General features: G+C 38.4%; 1 protein-coding gene across 4 annotated transcripts in view; it reads right to left on the bottom strand.

The window, feature by feature from the left end:
- ABCC8 (ATP binding cassette subfamily C member 8) overlaps positions 1-14120 on the bottom strand; it is a 73104-nt gene that overhangs the window by 23441 nt on the left and 35543 nt on the right. For all 4 annotated transcript variants that reach the window (XM_086893225.1, XM_086893228.1, XM_086893226.1 and 1 more), the window contains exons 15-22: positions 13194-13269; positions 12998-13103; positions 8790-8825; positions 7276-7311; positions 3983-4081; positions 3110-3194; positions 2368-2448; positions 188-325 (exon numbers count right to left, since the gene is read on the bottom strand). In XM_086893225.1, coding sequence (XP_086749351.1) covers positions 188-325; positions 2368-2448; positions 3110-3194; positions 3983-4081; positions 7276-7311; positions 8790-8825; positions 12998-13103; positions 13194-13269 — 657 coding nt within the window. The remainder of the gene's footprint in view (positions 1-187; positions 326-2367; positions 2449-3109; positions 3195-3982; positions 4082-7275; positions 7312-8789; positions 8826-12997; positions 13104-13193; positions 13270-14120) is intronic.

Here is a 14120-nt window from a genome sequence, read left to right on the forward strand (position 1 = left end):
TTAGGTGTTCCAAGATGGGAATCTCAAAATGATGGGTCCCCTAAGTGGCTGATCTTCAAAAGATCTTTAGTATATATCTTCTCACTGAACTATTACTTGGTGGAGAAATGAAGTGAAAGCCCTGTTTGCAGCAAGACATGTTCCTGCCATGTTGTTGCTTCCTTAGAAAAAAGAAGAGGATCCTTACCCAGTCAGCATGGGGCAAGTACTGCAGCTTGTGGGTCACCAGCACAATGGTCCTCTTGTCCTCCCGCAGCATTTTCAGGATCCCTTCTTGCATGAGATGGTCACTCAGGTGGATATCCAGGGCAGAAAAAGGATCATCCTGTCATGAGGATAATGGGTCAGATTTTGCAGCCAGAATTTATGGGATCCAAGGAAACTGAAGGGTTTTAATACCCGTAAAACCAAATAGATCAACAGACACACAAAAGAGACCATCAGATCAAAACTGTGCTGAGGTATGGTTTCCTTAATTTACAGAGCACCAAACCTTGAACTATATTTTTGCAGAGAGCACTGAGTAATGCCAGCTGTGTCAGTTCTGTGGGGTTCTCTGGGACCTGCTCCTCTCCCCAGATGTGCTCATGGCCCACACAGCTTGAGAACATGGCTTCTGTAAGACTCCAGACAATGTCCCAGTGAGGGTCTGTGGCAGATACCACATTACTGCTCCAGGGACAACAAGCATATTTCTGTTTCTCTAGAACATCACTGCCTTCAGTTGTTTTTCGTGTGTTTTTTTTTTTTGTTGTTCACAAATCAATAATATTCTATTCAATCAAAAAATACTCTATTAACAAAGAATCACAAAAAAAATCCAACAAAAGAAGCAATATTCATCATTTTGCTGAGGCAGCTTAGATGTTTGATTTGAGACCTACATCATCTTATTAAATCAATCAATTATATGAAATTCATTTAGGCATAAACTAATCTGTACCACCTTTTGAGAAACATATTTACCTAATCCTATTTATATGGAATCACAAACCTTTTGATTTGATATTTCTGTTTGAAATACTGGCTATAGGATTTACTTAGTGTTACTATTTCATACTATAATATTACAACCAATCCCATACTTCATTAAAAATCAAAAATATCTGAAATTAGCAGTAAGATAAACGTGACCACTTATATTCCAATAAACCAGAGCATCACAACATAAAGCACCTAGAAAGTGCTCTGAATCACAGTAATGTCATGATCCAAAATTTTCTCTCAAAAGCATGTGTGCAACTGTGTGTGCACTGTGCTCACTAAGCAAGGATGTCTGCTCTGCTGCTGCAGTCTTTGGACCTGCCACAGACCCAAACATCAGCCATATGACACTTATACTTGTGAGAGTGAAGTTTCATAAGTATTTACAAAACCAGCCCTAAAAGAACCAAGTGTTTGCTAGTACTAACATATAGGATTCCTGGGGTTTTTTTTCTAAATATTAATACTGGAAATAAAGTTTATTTCTAGGTATTTTTACACTGTAAAACCATAAGAGAACCTGCTGCTATTAGGAGGTTATTGAGTGTCCTTCACAGAAGGACAAAAAGGCCAAAACCAAGTTACAGATCAATATTGGATCTGCTGCTTTGCAGCACCTGACCCAACTGCTCCCTACTCTCCTGCACTCTGATCTTTGCCTGGTAATGGTCTACACATGAAGCAAGCACAGACTGATCAGCCCAGTTACAGGGAAAGGTCTAAATAGCCTCCCTTTCTTTTAGGGATGAGATCTAATGTGCACAGCTTTTCTAATCCTACACCATTTACGCTTCACTGTCATTACAGCTGGATTCAATCCTTCTAGAAAACTAAGCTAAAGAAGGAAGTCCTAAATTGGAAAGCAAGCAAGCTCACTACAAGTGAGTGTGTAGGATGCATCTGTTTTCCCACCTGTGAAGCTGTTAGAACCTGCTGTCACTCTTTTTCCATAGCTGAAGCTGGGACAGGATATACAACAGGCATTTCAAGGTGCAAAAGCTGCTTAATTCGTTGCAGAAAGGAAACATCCCAGACATGAGACAACACTAATTTTAGGTCTGAAACATCTTCAGAATTTCATGAATACAGTTGAAACTATTACATTTCTAAGACCCAAAGATAAAAGCAAGGGTCAAACTCAATTTTTAAAGTTCCGAGAGGATAAGCATCAGCATTTCTTTGTGCAATACCTATCTGTCTGCCTGCAGCATTTACAAAATGCTTCCTACCTGCAGGCTAGCTGACAAGAGATACAAAATACACAGTGCACATTTGGCTTGGCTCAGCAAAACACAATGTTCAGTGTGTGACCCATGAAATACTCTAAATGAAGAAGCAGCTCGTGCTTCTGCATGGAGCATAAACAGAAGGGCACCTACTCACCAGGAACACAACGTTTGTTTGCTGGTAAAGTGCTCGTGCCACGCTGATACGCTGGCGCTGCCCTCCAGACAGATTAATACCCTGGAGATAAAGCAAGAGAGAAACAATCAGACAGTTAAAGAAAACATCAACTGAGTATTCATATTCCTTATTCTGACTGGATTATCCATAGAAGACTTTTCTGGGTAAAGAAACATGAGAAACACTTTTTCTGAAGTGTGGCCTTGTAATGTATGCTAGTGGTGTTTTAGGGAGCATTTTTGGGGCTCTTTTGTTTGTGCCAGAATATGTTAGAGTAAATAATTTACAAATCTGCGACTTCTGTTTCCTTTCTCGTCACTCCCTATCTTCCCTGATGTGATAAAGCCATTGATTAAACACCCGTCCTTCTGTAAATGAGAGGGCTCTGAAAAAAAACCCCAAACTATGTATTATTATTTATTCTTCTGTTACTTCTAAAGAAACCAAGAAATATCCTGTTATGTCAGGATATCTGCAATAACAGCTGCAGAATAGTCAAACATTCTGATAGCAACACATTTAAATCATTGCACCTCACATAAATGACAGTGTTTCCATGTTCACTGAGCAATGAGCTTTCAGACTAATGACCCTAACACACACTTAACTAAAAGATTATCTTTGTTGCCAAATAACCTGTAAGATTTTAAGAACCAACAAAATAATAAACCTCCCTCTATATAGTTAAACCAAAAATAGAAGCCTGTGGCTGTTTACTGACCCTCTCTCCAATCTGGGTTTGGTCTCCGTGAGGCAGAATGTCAATATCAGGCTGGAGCGAACAAGCATCAATTACTGCTTTGTACCTGAGGAAACAAAAAAGGCAACAAAATCCACACAGATCCTGCTGGAGAAGCACATTTTCTACCTACAGAGGAACAAAAATTAACCAGCTGGAAAAAATCACACAGTGGAAAACATATTTGTCAGCCACTAATTGTTCTAATGGGATCTCTTTCAATCACAGGCAAGTAAGTAATATTTCAGTTAAGAAAAAGGATCTTAGGTCAGCTTGCCAAATAAAAATGTTAAATAGTCAAACCTAGGAAAATCAAACATAACTTCTTCCAAGGTATACTGTTATTTTTTAGCAGTTGTTTTTCATACCCAGGGCCTTTGTTTCTTGTTTCAATATTCAAGGATGACAGAAAGAAAAAAATAGTGCAGGATGCAAATACATAACCACTTCTTTTAAGGGTGGGAGAATGGAATACCAGCAATTGATTTCTAAATATTTTACAATGTCTGGTGGGTATTTATACTGAATAAAAAGGCAGCCCACTAATTCTTTGCAAACAATATTCCCACTCCCAAACAGGTGATGTCCTTCCAGGGGAGGCAAACAAGTCAATCAGGTGAGAGAACACTGCATGCTAAACAAACATGGTCCTTGGAAATGGAAACATTTGTACACTTGAGTTCCAGAAAGACAAGCCCTGTCCCTCGCGTCACATGGTTGAAGGGGGACATTGTCACGTTCAGGCAGGTGCTGTAGGTTTGTTACTACAGGGAGATGGGCACCCATGTGTGACCCACACGACCCAAATATTTACAGAAAAAGGGAGTAAAACACAGCTGTGCTGGAACCTGTTACCTCTGTTTGTTAAAAGAGCTTTCAAACGTGATATTCTCTTCCACTGTGGCATTGAGCAGCCAAGGCTTCTGGGATGCATAAGCTACAGCCCCTCTTTTCCTGGGAAAGAAACGAACACAAGAGTTCCCAGCTTACCAGTGCGACTGGTGCTTTTGGAAACCGTTTTCTTGTAAATGAAGAAACCTGTAATTAGTCTTCAAAAATACTTTCCTTTCTTTCTTTCGGACAATCAATAGCTTTTCCATCAAGGAAATAAGTAAGATGATAGATTTCTGTCAGAATACTGAAATTGTTTACCCAACTGAATTTCACTTTTTCCCTCTTCTCCAACTGTGAAGTGGGGTTTGTAGAGTCTAGCTCAATAAATCTGCCTCTTGAGCAGAGTGAATGGCAGGAAGAAAATTACCAAAGACTGAATCCCAGCTCTGTTTGGATAGATTAATACAAAAATTAAATGTGTAGCAGAACACTAGTTAGGCAGTGTTCACATTTCAGGAGGGACATTCTAGAAAGATAAAGTGTTTGAGAAAGATCCAAACAATTCCACATATGCACAAAGGCAACTCCCTCTGCTATTTTTTCCCCCATTCTAAGAAGAGGGCTAGAGTTAGAAAGTAAATGCATGTCATTTCTATGCCTATAAGGGCAAGAAAAGAGAACACAGAAAAAAATACTTGCTAAATTTCCCCCAGTGAAATGTATTGGGAAATGTGAAATGACCCTCATCATGTATTCACCAGTACAGTCAACAGGATCTTACTCACCATACACATACTATTTCATATAAATTACTATTTTTACTACTATTTAAAAAGTAAAGTATCTGCCTGCTAGAGAATTTGTGCTTTTATTGTCTGTGGTGCACTAAAGATCCCACTAAGGCAGAGCTGGGAGAAAGGCAACATCTTTTATCAGAGCAACTGATACTGCTGGAAAACTCATTGGCATATCAACCTTTCTACAGAACAAGGCCAAAAATGGGATCATATGCCTACAAGCATTTGTTTTCTTGACAGCTCTATCAGCTAATCCAATAAAAAGATAGGACCTCTCACCCAAATGTGGCCCTTGTCTACTAGACAGCCATTGTGCCAGCCTATTTCTAGTTGGACCTGAAAACAATTCAAACCATGACTTGACAAAATACATTTTATTTCTCTTTATAAGTTAAGGTCACTCGCCCTGCTCATTTTTTTCAGGCTTTTACCAAGCTTGTTTAGAAACCAAGATAGGATTCAATTTTTATTGATGACCTGAAAGAACATGCAATTCCACTATTCTGCTAACATGCTTCCAAGTTGAAATTTATGATGGTTCATTAGAACTTAATTATGTTTTATGTATTCTCTTTGCTGGAAAATGAAACAGAAATAGCTAAACAAAAGGAAAAAAAAAAAGACAGAAAATATCTCCCTAGGCAGCCCAGCCTGCAGCCCCAAAATCTAATTCAAAGACCATTCAAGTCTGCCTCCAGAGAGAAGCATTTTTTCAATTAGTATGAATTTTTCATCCCAATAATTTAGAAAAAACTGTTCTGAGCATTCCAAGATGAAGATGTATTCCCTTCCCCTTTTCATTGCTTGAGACTGTGACTTTGGAACTCTTAATTCTCAATGTGATCAAAAAGTTACTGCTAATTTAGTTTTTGGAAAATAGCCAAATTTTGAGGCAAAAGCTTTTGCAGAAAGTGTTCTTTGGTTGAGTGAAGATATGTGATGCACTCCATGCTGAGATCCAGCACAATATCTGGGAATATTACTCACATTTGGATGACTTTCTGCTTTTAGGACAACAGTGAGAATTCATTACTACAAGAAACTTGGCAACAGGCAATGAGTTTGCCAAAACTGATTATGGACAGAGGATTTAGTAAGTTCCTCTAAATTAATCCTAACTGCAAACTGACACTAGGATGGCATATCAGGACTTATCATATTTTGACATAAACAAAAAGCCTGCAAATGCTTGCAAGCTTTTACACATATGTGAAATCTATTGCATATCCACAGTGCTGCATATACAGTAAAGAGACAAACAATTGTTACTGAAACTGTGAGAAACATGTGGCTGAAGATCTGGAAAACAAAAGATTCTGCAATGGAGTGTGCAAGACTTGCTCTGAAAGTCTGCCTTGAACATACATAAGGTTTCACAGTTTTAGGACTGAATGCAAACCAATGGTTTAGGAGACAAAGGCTTTCGAGGGATTATTCTGCAGGTGAAAGTGATTGCTTCCTGTCCCTACACTGCATAAATAACCATGTATTTTCAGCAATGGAGTCTATTTTTTTTCCCCTCTGATAACACAACACGTTAGCCATAAGCTCTTAATTATCACAGAGATGCAGACAAAGAAATTCAGTCTTGCAATAAATAGGGAAAACCTTCCCTGGGCTCCCTGGAGACTATGAGCTTTGTCTCATATAGAATCAAGCCTGTTTACTAATTATGAATCAGATTAATTCATCAGAAACAACACTGTCAAAAGGAACAACATTCACTTCTTCACTGTGTGGGTGACTGAGCACTGGAACAGATTGCCCAGAGAGGTTATGCAGTCTCCCTCAGTGGAGATACTCAAGAACCATCTGGACACAATCCTGGGCAATGAAAGCTCTGGGATGACCCTGCTTGAGCAGGGAGGTTGGACCAGATGACCCCCTGTCCCAGAGGTACAGTAGATCTTTAAGATCAAACACAACTAGTTAAGGGATGTTCATATATGAATCTCAGTGCCTTAATAAACCTCCAAAATCTGAGATGTTGGCAATTTTTAGAAGAAAATAGATGCACTTAAAATGCAATGGAGTTAGAATTATGATGATAGAGGAAATAACATATTGCAAAGCCTTTCCTGTGTGTTTTGGGATTGCTGACTACAGTTTTATCCTGATTATTTTGCACAATTCATTAACTTCTACTATCAGTCAATTCAAATTCAAATGTTCTCCAGATAGGAGAGAAATGTGTACTGTTCTGTATTACCACTGCATATGCAAAAAATATGCTTCTTGTATTTTCAGCCTGATGGAAAGTATTGGAGCATTCTGGTATTGCCAGTCCTGAGCATTCCAGAAGAAATCTTTCTGCCATTATTAAACTTCAAGGATCACCTGCTTGTTTTTATTTAAAATCTTGGAATAGCTGCATATAGAGATATCCTGTTTGTCTTCTAAGGGGGAACATTAACCTCATTAAGTGCAGAGACTGCTGAAAAATGTTCACAGAGTTACAGAATGGCTGAGGGTGGAAGGGACCTCTGGAGCTTCCCATCAGTTTTTAAAATGTTGTACCTGACTTCCATGTCAATAGGAGGTTCTTTCTCTGGGCTGTAGAAAACAAACACAAGGGTTTAAAAAAAAATAAATTATTTCAGACAGTGTAAATAATACCACAAAGTAATATCACTATGCTATAATCAAAAATACAGCAAAATGACTGCATAACAGAAATTAGGCTCTTTTTATGCTAAAATTCTCTGCTATGTGATATTGACCTAAAAAGGGTATAGTTAAAGCTTCAGTCTGAAGAAGAGCTAAACAACCTTGTAGAAAGCCTTTAACACCTATGAGTAAATGCTCAAGTTATCAAAAGACTTTGACCCAAAATATTCTTCTGAGAACACCAAAAACGTTCTACAGGATGTTAATGCAACAAAACCACCAGAGGTATTCTTACAGCATTTAACCAACTAGGATTCCCAGAACAAGTAGGTACTTGCTCCATCCATTCTAATATTATTTTCCATCTTTTAATACTCTTGCCATACTGTTGTGCATGCCATCTCACCCTTCATCACCCGTTTCCATAACAGTTTCAAACAAGAGACTAATTCTGATCATACTTCTCTTGTATCTTAAATGGTTCAAATGGTTTCCTTTCAACTTGGCCCAGAAATTTCAGTCTCTCTGAACACAGAAAGGACTGTAAGATTTCCAAGTATCCTCTACCATGAGGTTTAGACATGGAAGTTCCTCTTATACTACACACACATGGGAGCAGCAGCTTTGCAGGACTCAGTCTGACAACTAGGAAACAAGTCTGAGAAATAAAATAAATGGGAGAGAGGAAGCAGGCAAATCTAAAGAAAAGGCAGGGGAATAGTTGGAGAATCACAGAATCAAGAAAATATTCTGGTCAGTAAAAGCCACACAATTTAGCCTAAGTCAAAAAGGGAGGGCATATGACACTGCTGATTTCAATAACAAAGTTCTCACTGAGTCCAGCAGGAACAGGACCATCACTTTTAGAAGGTTTACTATTCAAGAGGTTTCTGCCCCAAGGTCAGAAAGCTTTGTTCTTAGTTGATTTGGTAGATATTCCCAAAATCCAAGCTGAGCTATGTTAATCAGATAAAAATAATTTCTGTGCCAACAGATGGACTAATCTCCTACTCTCCACACTTCTCTGTGTGTGCCTGAAGAATGGTAGGTGAGAAAACAAACTTAGGATGTAAAAAAATGAAGAGAAGGGTAATGGGGAGAATTTGCTTCAATAAATGAGACCTTTCAATATTCTATACCATTTTTCAAAGTACAGCATAATCTGGTTCAAATCTTTAGAGAAAGATTTTCAAAGACATATTAGGATACAATTTTCAAAATCTCCAAATGGCAATGCTTTCATAACAGAAATCCAACTCTTCTTTTCATAACTTGCGTAACTGGTTTCAAAAGACAATGCAATCAAAATTTCACTGATTTTCAGAATTCTGACTGTATTTTAAGGACAGATTTCAGAAACCTTTGGTTTTTTTCTACTGCAATTGATTTAGCAGGAAAACCAATAATTGCATAGAATACCATACCTGAAATCTTCCCCCGTCTCACTGTCAGAAGTGCAGCTGCATCGCAAATAGAAAGCAGAGACTGTTTACTTAAGTGAGCGCAAGCAATCTGCCCCAGAAAGAAAAACTATTAAATTCCACTTAGTGCACAGGCTGCAAACATTACTTATCACAGGGCTGCAGTGCAGCATCTGTTCCTTCTACATAAACTGACTTGGTTTCATCAGGCAAAAAGATTTGGTGACCCTTTTTTACCTTATAAACATTAATTTGACTCATCAAATAAAATCACCTCCACCCTGTCCTAGAGGTGCTAGCAGAACTAAGAAGTCCTGCTGTGACAAGAATGCAGTTCCATTATAAAAAGTTCTTTTCCTGGGAAAACAAAATGATAATCCGTGATACTGGGTTTTTTTTCCCCCATGACAGTAACTGCAGGTTACAGCAGTTATTGGGTTAGTGTGAACCCCAAATCACACCTTCAGTTGCCATATACTGAGTTCTGTGTCAGCCCTGTCCTTGGGATGATGTGCTTCTATAAATGTAGGCAGGTCCAAAGGACAGACAGGTTTTGGTTTTGCTCTTTTTGAACGTGCACAAAGATGTTCAGAGTTGTTTTGACAGGATGACTGGGCATACTTATTACTGATGCTAAATTCAGTTCCATTCAAAAGTGTGAAAAATCTGTGTGTCAAATGATATAAAGAAAATCAAGGAGGACCAAAGCCTTTCACACTTTAAAGAGGACAGTCTCTCTAACTTTGTACCAACACAATTTGCTTTTCAATATCCAGGAGAGAAAATTATACCTGCAGATTAAAAGGTTGGTTTGAGACACTTCTGTAAAATTTATGCATAATAAGCAATAATCTAAATCAAATTTACTGCACAATATGAGAGCACCAGCCAGCCACCAGTACTTTTACACCAAAAGTCTATGTACAAAGCTTTTCCACAGTAAACTCACACTCCACTGGTCTTAGCTGACCATGTGAACTCAGTGGCCTGTTATCCAAAAACCCACAAGCCTATTGCATATCATTAACTAGAAACACATTCTTTACCAGGAACCAGTGATAGGCTGAAATTGAAAACACCTTTTCCAGCGCTTCCATGCACAACACAAAGACCCTGAACCAATTGTATATCAATTCCCTGATCTGTTTCTCCTCTGTAGCAGGAAAACAATTATTCTCCATTTGGAGTTTTAGCTCAGACTTCTCAACCCACTTTTCCCCACTTGTTCTATACTTTCTTTCCCCCTTTTCCTGCATACTCTATCTCCTACTGAGATCAAGAGATTGCTGAAATGACAAAGCAACATACCTTTGATAATTAGATCTAGATCTAATTTGTCAAGGTATTTTAGATGTCTAACAATACAAAGATGTGCCTACTGAGATTTTCAAGCTTTCAGATTTTGATTTCCCATGTAAATAAAATAAAGTACTTGGATGATTCAGGAAACTCCAGTAAACATGCTTACTTGGTAGGCACAAAATCAACTTTTTTTTTTTTTTTAATTTGATGAAAGCAGCCATCTCCACATTAAGATGGAAACTGGTTGTTAACAACCTTAAATCTATCTTCCTTCATATTATAAGGACATAAGAGTCACATGCAAGAATGTATGTCCCATTTAAAACAAATGACAATTATATTTGAGCAAACTATTTCCCAACTAGGTCAGTTTTCTGGTGTTATTTACTCCAATAAGACTTCAGTTGGGAATATGAAAAGTCATATACTACCCAAAAGAAATTAGCATAGCATATACTACAATTATTTACGCAATAACAGGTCAAATCATTACCATTTACCACCTGCACAGAATGTAGATAATGATTCTTCTATTTTTGTCAAATCCTTAACCATATTATAAAATATTTATACTGAGATGCTCTCAGGTTGCTTTGAACAAGAGGCATTAATCTGAGCTGGATCTTCTGAACACACACAGTAACATAAACAACAAAAATACCACAAATAAGCCATGGCTCACTTCTGATTATCTCCCTCCTAGCCCAGGAATAAATTACATTACTTTTTAAGGATTTGAAACAAATAATTTTGATAAGAAACAAGCAAAAATAATCCTCTTTTATTCATAAAGCATGGGGGCAAAGAGTAGGGAAATGACTTGCTATCCATTAGACCAAGGGAAGGGCCAGAAATAGCACACAGATTTCCTGAGCACTGAGCGACATATCAGCAGGATACATCCTTCATCTTCATAGCTATGACCTTGGAGGAAGGGAAGGGGAAGGAAACTTGGATGAACTAATTCAGGTCTATTCTGTAACATGAATGACTGAAGCCAAGCCTTCCCAAAGAAAGAGCTGCAACAAGGGAGTTAAGTGATTTTGGTAACACTTTTCATTGCCTCAGCTAAGGCTGTGAGCCCTGGCGATTACTTGATAATACTACTTTCCTTGAACCTGGGATAAGGTTGCACGTTCCTGGTCAGGAATTAGTATTTGCTTATTAAATTAAGGGAGCTTTCATCTGACAGCTTTACAATACAGGTGTGCAGCCCACACTGGCTGCATCCATCACTCTGAATAGACCAATGCACGTGGCAGCAGCTCTGAAAGATGAGACAACACAATCTGTCCCAGTGCAGCCAGCACTTACAGTGCTCAGATTGTTTCAGCCAAAAGTCCCTTTCTACATATCTGACAGATAGGGCAGCAAATGTGATAACAACTGAATTTCACCTTGTGATACTTTGGCACATATAGAAGACATGAAAACCAGCTCTGACCTTTCCACTCTCGTGAAGAACGTACTTCTAAACAAGTGCTATTTAAAAACACAGCACAGTTTCTGATCAGAAACATAATGTCATCTGTTTTGGTTTAGCATCAGACATTCAAATTACACTTTTTAATCATGTTATGTCATCTGTAAAAAATTACAGCCTTGCTGAAATGAAATTAGTTCACCTAATAAGGTTGCAGGGATTCTCTGTTGTCCCTCACCACAGTCTGATTTTCTGCTTAGGGAAGTATATCCTCATGGAGAGATCATCACACTCTGGAAATTTGGCTTTTCTTGTTTCCCGCACTAGCTGAAAGGGTCATCTTCTTATGTTTCATTTTCCCCACCCATAAATTAGACAACCAACCTTCCTTGTACTATTGCTATTAAAGCACGTGCAAACTGAGTAGTGTGACCGGCTTATACATGGAGGCTGGATAGAAATCATATCTCTTGATAAACACTCAATGAATTTAGAGAACTGCTCCACAAAATTGCTGCAGAAACCACTGCATAACAATGACCACATCCATTAGAGTGTCCAGATTTGATTTATAGGTAACCTGATTTTCCTTCTATCAGCTCGAAATAAAATTGTTTCTCCAGGTTCCTGCAATTTGTTGAGCTTTACCTACAAACAATCAGAGTCCAAAAGGCAAAATGAAGTCTGTATGGGTAGGAAGTCTGGCAGTGTGAAATAAACAGGCTAAAAATGTTCACATGCATTGATCAGACTGTGTATTAGAGATGGCATGAATTTACTGGAAACCACATACAGCTGCAATATATTTTACCATCTGTCACCCTGCTGAGGGTCAAGAGAACAAGTCCCAGCAGAAGCTGTTTGAACTCAGTACCATTTTTTTCCCTCCCTTAAAGGTCAGCACAGAAGTTAGACACGAGTGGAATCTCTAAGTGCCCATCAGAATCCAGGTGCTGTGTCCCCTTGGGAAAGGAGGGAAGGACATGGCTGATTCATTCCTGCCAGATCAGGCAGGATACACTGGGAATGACTCCACTCAATGAGCCACTTGAAAGACACTCTTGAAATTCTCAGGCATTATCCTGGTGCTGGAATGGAGCACACATCTGAGCCAGGCATTGCTCCTAGTGAGCCAGCACCTCTTTAGAGCTCCATGCAAAGACACGAGCTCAGGCCTGAAAGTGCAAACACCATTCTGTAGCTGCACAATGCCTCAAGCTCATTAATTCTAATTCCAAATTAGTTCCAATTTCACTCAGGTTATGTCACTGGAGTACAGAATGCCCAAGAATGGTTGTTCATTCCTATTAATGGAATAGGCAGCTTGTTTCACACTGGCTGGGGTTTCTTTCTGATCTTACGGTAAGGTTTTATCTTGACCGTGTATCTAGAAAATTCCTGACTCCACAAGTTCCAAGGAGAGATTTTGGGCTTTTTCTGCATTACTGCTCTAGTCAAGCTGAATTTTTAAATTAAATGCCCCTACCTGCTCCAGGATATGTTCCCAGAGATCTTCTGCATCTCACCAAGTATGGCCAGCAAGAGAGATGACTTACCACAGCCCACCTGTCCTACAATCATTGTTAGCTGACCTGTGAGGGTGGAAGGCATATATAAGATTATGATTTACCAAATAACTACAGAAAAATATCTTACTCAGTTTATCTGATTTAATTTTGTACCTTGAGGGATTCGGATATCAATATTGGACAATGCTGGAGGACCTTCAGGTGTCCAAGTGAAAAATCCATTTGTGATCTATAACAAGATGGAGAGAAAAGATAAACAGAAACCCAGCTTTAGGGCTCACTTCCCCCCTGCAACATCAAAGAAATTTCTTGTTTTCATTACACAGAGCACAGGAACAGAGTTAGCCTTTGCCCAATGCAGGAAATGGATCTTCAGGTGACTGACTTTGTAAAGGACTTCAATGGGCAGAAACCTCTGAACTCAAGCCCTATTACACTATTAGAAAATTACTGAGAATTCATGAGGGGAAAAGAAGTTGCCATTTAGAGTTTCTCTTGTTCTGCTGTTTGTAAGGTGGGTACAATGAATAAAAAATATTAAATTTTTTAAAATTTATTTATTAAAATTATTGAAATTATTAAATTATAATATATCATTATATTGAAATTATTAAAACACAATTAAATTACATACATGCCCAGCGTGCTCTCTACAGAACCCTGAATGTCACTTGAGACACAATGCAGTTTATACAGCAATTATACCACCTAAATTCCAAGCAGACCTGCAGAACCTCCCATAAAATTAGATGTTGCTGCCCATCACACCATTTTCCTTTTTATTTCTGACATGATTCTCAAATAATCTAAGTTTTGCTAGATACAGAAATTGTTTCATTGAAAAAGACTAAAACAAGAAGAACAAAACCTGTTCAGACTTTAAATGGAGATATCCAAGGATACTATGAGAAACAAGGAATGGGAGGCAATTTTAAAAGGCCTACATTTATACAGCACTCTCTTTTCTCACTTTTTCAGAGCCACTAAAGCCTTCAAAGCCATTCAGCTATGCAAGGTACAAAAATTTTTCATCTAAGAAGACTGGATAGGACACTTTTATCACACCCTTGAGAAAAATTG

Source organism: Cyanistes caeruleus, chromosome 6, assembly GCF_971803275.1.
Source record: "Cyanistes caeruleus chromosome 6, bCyaCae1.hap1.1, whole genome shotgun sequence".
Taxonomy (NCBI): domain Eukaryota; kingdom Metazoa; phylum Chordata; class Aves; order Passeriformes; family Paridae; genus Cyanistes; species Cyanistes caeruleus.